The sequence below is a fragment of the Octopus bimaculoides genome, chromosome 2, assembly GCF_001194135.2.
Source record: "Octopus bimaculoides isolate UCB-OBI-ISO-001 chromosome 2, ASM119413v2, whole genome shotgun sequence".
In the NCBI taxonomy this organism is placed as follows: Eukaryota; Metazoa; Mollusca; class Cephalopoda; order Octopoda; family Octopodidae; genus Octopus; species Octopus bimaculoides.
In genome coordinates, this window is record NC_068982.1 from 137,845,976 (window position 1) to 137,853,718 (window position 7,743).

Sequence of the window (7,743 nt, forward strand, 5' to 3'; positions counted from 1 at the left end):
TATATATATATATATATATATATATATATATATATATATATGTGTGTTGTCGTGAAAAAAAACGACACAATGGATAATGTAATCATAGATAAACATGTTGGAATGGTTAAGGTTGGAACGGTTTTGATCATAAATCTGCTGCTGTCAGTGTTGACCTGGGGTTAAAAATCCTCCTCCTCCTCCTCATCATCATCATCATCGTCGTTGTCGTCACAGCAGCAACAGCAACAGCAGCAACATTAATCACAAGGCCACCAATTCTGAGGGAAGGAGATTAGTTGATTCCATGAAGGACAACACTGGACTGGTGCATTACTTTATCAACCAAAAAAAAGGAATGAAAGCAAAGTTGATTTCAGTAAGATTTGAACTCAGGCAGTAAAGAACCAGGACAATTACTGACTAATGTCATTCTGGAATCTTGAGTCCATTGCTCTTATTCTTGCCTTGGATGGTCTCCCTTACTTTTATTTCTTACTTTCATGTTTAATCTTTCTAGTTCTACAGGACAAAAAACTCTAAGGTGGTTCAAACCTTGACCAAATGTAGCAGCTAGGTGTATTGCCAAGTACTGTCAAGCTTATGTCCTTTCTCTTAGTGCTTTCAACTGACAGCAGTTCTGGTATGGTTTTGTGACCTTCAGATGTCATTAAGACTTGCAGATTCATTTTGATACCCTCTGATCACATAGGCCTCTCACCAGCCTTTCTTTAACTACCTGCCTATACAGAAATGTTGTTAGCCATAGCTCCACATCATCTCCAGTGCCTTCTTTTGTCACCCTTGTGTTTCTTTGCCCAATATGTTAGATCACAAGTGCTTGTGTGCAAGTATATCTAACAACTGAAACCCATATTTTGATTGAGTTCTTCATTTTAAAAGTGCAGCAGATAGTGCCATAGCTTTTCTCTTTTTCAGTGGAGAGCTTTTCTCTTGAGATGTCCTGGTGTTCATGTACTTATTGCTTTAGAGATAAATTCAATTGAGTTCCATCTTTACCATAGCACAGTTATGCAATTGTTTTTCTTCGCTCTTTCTGCAGCAGGGTCTGATTTTAAAAAAATTTTTAAACAACATTTTTTTTTACATGGAACTGTATTAAGTTCTGTTCTGTATTAGAATTGAGGGAAGGTTAGCTTTAACACAACCCTGGTATAAACGATCTAAAGTGCCAGATACTGTATGAGTGTCTCTATAGTGGTTAATGTTGCTAGCTTCAAAATTATTTGTTGGACAGCTTGGATTATATTTTTCTTTTAATTGTTTATCAAAATGTTTATTGTGTATTTTGTGTATTTTTTAGTTGCATTGTTTCTTTTATTCTCGTTTCATATTACAATGTTTATTGTGTATCATAATTATGTCTGATGGTCAGTTTGAAAGTAAAAATATCATGTATGTAAATAAGATAAAGTCTATAAAAGCAAACTATTTTTTCTACTCCCAGATGTTGAGGACAAGCTTTCAACAGATAATTATAATCCTTTTTTAGCAAATACTCCAAAGAAAATTTCATTTAATAATGCTATAAATATGATCAAGTTTCAGAGCAAAATAAATACATGTGCAGACATTTTAAGCTCCAATAATAATAATAATGGCACAAGAAGGGCTGGTTGATGCTTTTACTGAAACAATAAAAGGTAAAGTTGACTCTCAAAGTCATTTGAAACCACAATATATAGAAATGGGACAAATATTTCATGGCACTTTTTTGCTTTTCCAATACACTAACGACTCTGCTACCCCAGGAAGATGATAATCAAAGTTGACTTTGGTAGAATTTGAACTCAGAACATTGAGAAATACAACTAAATATTGCAAGGTATTTTGTCTGATGCTTTAACAATTCTGCCATTCCACCACCCTCGAAACAACAGCAACAACAACAAAAACATTAACATTTATATATCAATGGAAATCCCACATTCATATACAATACAGATAACAGTGTAAGAAATGTGTTCACTTACTTGTCTTGTACTTTTGTAGAAAGAAGAGCATCTGCCATGATTTAAAGTAAACGGTGGGATCACTATACAACCAATGAGTGTTCTGTTATTTTGCAGTTCTGTTTCAGGTGAAATGCTGCTGCAGCATTTGAATAAATCAATGAGGGAAATGATTTTATTTACAATATAGATGAAAAACTGACGGATTCTATAATTAAAATTGTTTGAAGGAGAAGAAAAATAACTTGGCCTCTCAACCGAAATTTATTCACCAAAAAAAGAAATATATATTTAGTAAATAAAATGGCCTGCAGTGAAACACATCATTGATAATTATTAAAGAAAACATACGTGAGAAGCCGTCAATAAGTCATGAAAATATAACTGTGTGTTGCTTCTTAATGTTCAAAACGCAATGAGATGAAATTATTGTCTGACTAGACAACAAAAGAAAGTGATAAAATAATTTTTTTTTTTTTTAATTGAACCCCACCACCACCACTACCACCCACGAAAAAAAAAAGTATGAAATAAAATAAAACAGAATAAAAAATAAGGTGATATGAGTCTTTAGGAAGTAATTTTTATGAATCAATCACTCTTTTATTTCAGAGACTGACTCAAACATTCTTCTCTCTCTCTCTCTCTACACACACACACAAACATACACAGACACACGTACACACACACAAACATACACAAACACACGTACACACACACAAACACATATATTGTAAACATAATGACATACAATGCACACCAACATACCAATAGCATCACTCATTCACACACACAAACAATAAAACTCTTACTCATACACACACACACACACACACACACACATACTTCCTCATGATCAATCTGTTTATGTAACATATTTGATGGCATATAACATCCACTTTTTCCCAAAATATATTATTATTATTATTATTATTATTATTATTATTATTTCATTTATTGGCCACTAGGGCCAACATATAGGGAACAATACAGTAGACGGAGATAGTGGGGTGGGTTGCACAAAACAACAAGTAAACAATTTGGAAAATAATAACAATAAACAAGAAAAAAAGTGCTGCCTCCCAGTACATTTGCTAAAAAGAGGGTGAATGTTGCGAAAATGGCCCGTGTGAGTGGACCCATTCTAATAATGCACCTGTAGGCTGGTGAATTTGATGAGAAGTGTACCCTTCCTGAGTACCCTCAAAGTGTTGAGTGGATTACCATAAAAATTAAATCTGGCTGCCCTGAGACATTCAGTAGCCAGTTCTTTGAAGTCAAAGAGTAGCTGTTTCTGAGCTTGTATATGTGTTGCTGTCTATTCATGTCTATAGTTGTATTATATTGTATTATATTTATGTGGAAATATTTTTAGTTATTATAGAAAGACACTTGAAATTATGATGGTGATTGTGTATGATGCCTATATTCCTTGCTGTTGTTCCATGGTTGAACACCACATCATTAATCTATTGTGTAAGTAAAACATTTAGTTATACTGATGGTACTTTGTGACTTTGTGTATTTAGTGTTTATTATAGAATGTCCATGAGAGTACAATTTATATTAGAGCGAAACTGAACCAAATTCGATGACTGGCACCCATGCCAGTGGAGTACTAACAGCACCATCCAAGCGGGATCACTGCCAGAGCAGTGTGATCGTTTCCAGCTTCACCTTACTGGCACTCGTGACGGTGGCATGTGAATAAAACATTGGACTGACTCCTGTGCAGGTGGCACATAAAAAAAACACCATTTGAGCGTGGCCATTGCCAGTACTGCCGGACTGGTCCTCGTGCCGGTGGCACATAAAACGCACTCACTACATTATCTGAGTGGTTGGCGTTAGGAAGGGCATCCAGCTGTAGAAACTCTGTCAGATCAGATTGGAGCCTGGTGTAGCCATCTAGTTCACCAATCCTCAGTCAAATCGTCCAACCCATGCTAGCATGGAAAGCGGACGTTAAATGATGATGATTACAGCAAGCACAGATACACAAACACAGGGTCCAGCCCTTGTTGTGTTGTTGTGGATTATGTGCCTCAGTGATCCTGAGAGCTATGTCAGTGAAACGCAAGCTTCTGCTAAGGCATCCCATGCTGGATAGGTCGAAGGATAAAGGCCAGGCTAATATGGCCCACCACTTCCCAGCATAAGCTTAAGAAAAGGGGGTGCAGGGGGTGCACTTGAAGCCCCTTGGTGGGGCATTGAAAATGCTTTGAACATCTTGGGTTGGACCTGGGTTTGCACCTCCTAAGCAAATTTCTTTCCTGCACTTATGCTTCCCAGATGTAAAAATGGATTTGTGTAGGGCCAACATCCCTTTCAAGAAAAAAGGCAAAGTTACAGAGGCATTGATGACAGTTCAAGGAAATTAAGGCCTTCTTTCAGGGAAGCCTATGACATGGCACAGCAAAATCCAAAAGGAAGAGCTGAAAAAGCAGGGATCCAAAGAAAGATAGCCCAGTGTTGTGATAGTGGAGGAAAGTTGTCAGTGACTTATGCTCTTTATGGAAATTCAGGGAGGAAGCAGTAGAGAATCTTATCCTCAAAATTATGGGTATATGATGAAAGTATCTATGGGTACATGGTGAAAGTATCTAAGGTTGGCCTACAATCTAAAAGCAGAAAACTAAATTAAGGAAGAGAGTTCTTTTCCTTTTCCTTCTTCTCAAGCCAACTCATAAGGCCACTATCTGGTTTCCATGGTGTACAAGGGATTATGATCACAACATTGCCCCTGAATGGGGCACTGGTCCCTTGAAGAGTCCAAGACCTTTGAAGAGTCCAATAAACGAAGAGTCCAATAAACGAAGAGTCCAATAAACGAAGAGTCCAGTAAATGAAGAGTCCAAGGCATTTGAAGAGTCCAATAAATGAAGAGTCCAAGGCATTTGAAGAGTCCAATAAATGCATAAAAACAAAGTTGTTTTGTAGTTGGCCAAAAAGAGAATATAGATGAAGTCCCAATGATATTTCACGTATCTTTTTGTAAAGTGGCAAAATCGGTCATTATGAAAATCTTTGGTGATGAAAAGACATCATACAATAGTTCAGGTTTGTTGTGCTAATGGCACAACATTGTCACTGCATCACTGTTTTTAATGCTTTAAGAGATAAAACTGGATAAAATACTCAACAGCATTTCGCCTGTCTTTATATTCTGAACTCAAATTCTGCTGAGGAAGACTTTGCCTTTCAGCCTTTAAGGGTTGATGAAATAAATACCAGTTAAGCATTGGAAACAATGTAATCGACTAACCCCTTCCCCCAGAATTTCAGGCCTTGTGCCTTTAGTGGAAAGGATAATTATCATCATTGTCGTCATCGTCGTCATCATCATCATTATTACCATTGCCTTTGCACAGCTTCTAGCGCTGGGGATGTACTACGGTGTCAGCTGTTCACTACCAGTGAGCTAAAGTAACACCTCTTATTTTTTGAGCACATTCCGGAGTATTATTATTATTATTATTATTATTGCCTTTGTACTGCTTTTAACACTGAAGATGTACTACAGTGTCAGCTGTTCACTACCAGTGAACTAAGGTAACACCTCTTACTTTTCGAGCACCTTCTGGTGTATTCGAGTAGTTCCAAGCAGTGCTGTTTTCTGCAAGTGCCCCACCCTTAATTGCACCCCCTATTTGTTCCACGTACTTCTCGAGAATTTTGCTCACTATTATTATTATTATTATTATTATTATTATTAATATAGAAAGGATTGAGATAATTCCTCCTGAAGATATAGAGTCAAAATTAAAAGAAGAGTGCCATTGTTATCTAGTGAACGATATTTCGACATCTTGTGTGTCTTCAACTGGTTCGAAAATATAAATGTAGATTGACAAAAGAAGAAGGGCTCTTGCCCTGTTGTTCAGGCACCTGTGGCTTTCATGAGTTTTTCCACAAAGTCCTTAAAGCATCTCTCCTATAGGAAGTTTTAAGTTCTTTAATTTCTAATTGTTATTATATTGTTTACACGTTGTAAAACCCATTGTATCATCTTGTTTTTGTCTTTCATGTTGTTGTATGTGTTTTAATGTAATTTTATGTAAGCCCTTGTGGTCAATAAACGAAGTAATAATTATTGTCATCATCATCGTCGTCATCTTTGTCATCACCATCATTGTCATTATCATCATCATTATCATGGTGGCAAACTGACAAAATCATTAGCATACCAAACAGAATGCCTAGTGGCATTTCATCCATATTTACATTCTGAATCGACCATCACACCACCACCACCACCACCACCACCACCACCACTAATACCGTCACCAATGTCATAATCATTATCATCGTTTAAAACATATATATGTAAGTCACATACGACAATGACATTGTTAACAAACACATCATGACTTCAGTTGAAGTGATGAATTTGTCCCATAAACAGTTACAGATGGATGCTCTGAGGAACTTTCTCCAAAGTCTTCAGATGTTGCTCACCAATGTGTAATCTTCCATCTCTGATGTTCGTGAGATTTTGGCGTTCCTGAGTTACTTGATCAGATTCTATCAGAATGTATTAATCACAGACTCACTCTCCTTATCTCTCTCTTACACACACACTCCCTCTCTCTTTCTCTTGATACACATATATATATATATGTATGTATCTATGTATGCATGTATATGTATATATATGTTATATATATGTGTATGTATATATGTATAGATATGTGTGTATGTATGTATGCATGTATGTATGTATGTATGTGTGTATAATATGTATGTATATAGGAATGGTTCTGGTGCTGGTGTGATTACATCCCTGTAACTTAGCAGTTCAGCAAAATAAATTGATAAAATAAGTACCAGGCTTTAAGAAAATAAGTTTTGGGGTTAACCCACTCAACTACAATTCTTCAAGACGGTGCCCCAGCATGGCCACAGACATGATTGAAACAAGTAAAAGATAAAAAACATATACAAACATACAAGCACATACACACACTCGCACAGACCTATCTATCTGTTTCTTTGTCTTTCCATCGGTCTGTGTATCTATCTATCTATTTATCTATTGATAGATGGATAGATAAATAAATAATAGATAGATAGATAGATAGATAGATAGATAATCAGACAGACAGATAGATAGATAGACAGACAGACAGACAGACGAATGGGCGGACAGACAGACAGATAGACAGACAGATAAATAGATAGATAGACAGACAGACAGACAGATAGACAGACAGACAGGCAGACAGACAGACAGACAGGCAGACAGACAGACAGACAGACAGATAGATAGATAGATAGATAGATAGATAGTCAGACAGACTGACATTCAGATTGATAGATAGACACAGACAGACGGATGGACGGACAATCAGACGGATAGACAGATAGACAGATAAATAGCTAGATAGACAGACAGACAAATAGATAGATAGAGAAATAGACAGACAGACAGATGGACGGAGAGACAGAAAGACATTTTACAAATAGAGAAAGAATTATGTATATTGTAGGGACATTAACAATTTGCATAACTAGAAATGAAAGATGCTGAGAGAAATAACAGAAAGAGTTTTATTTTACTGATACTCAAAGGATGAAAGGCAAAAGTTGCCTAGACAGGCTTTAAACTCAAAATATGGAGAAATGAATACAATTGGACACTGTTACAGTATTGTTTAATTTGAATGTGTGCTTCTGTTTTCATGAAGGTAAACTGTGGCTTAAGAGAGATTTCACTGTTAGTTCTAGCATCTCAAGTAATTTCAGGATTGTATGCCTTGGATAAGGGAGAAACTCAATTGACTGTACGCTT

At 36.4% G+C, this 7,743-nt stretch overlaps 1 protein-coding gene across 2 annotated transcripts in view; it reads right to left on the reverse strand.

Moving 5' to 3' along the window:
• Nucleotides 1-2,468, reverse strand: part of LOC106879249 (acidic mammalian chitinase) — a 30,906-nt gene extending 28,438 nt beyond the window's left edge. The window contains exons 1-2 of one of the 2 annotated variants that reach the window (XR_008263543.1): nt 2,304-2,468; nt 1,974-2,088 (exon numbers count right to left, since the gene is read on the reverse strand). Coding sequence is in view for 1 of the 2 variants with exons in the window: in XM_052965941.1 (XP_052821901.1) it covers nt 1,974-2,011 (38 nt within the window). In the remaining variant the exon portion in view is untranslated. Of the gene's footprint in view, nt 1-1,973 lie in introns of both variants that reach the window. The other variant, XM_052965941.1, reaches the window with a different exon arrangement.
• Nucleotides 2,469-7,743: the final 5,275 nt, after the last annotated feature.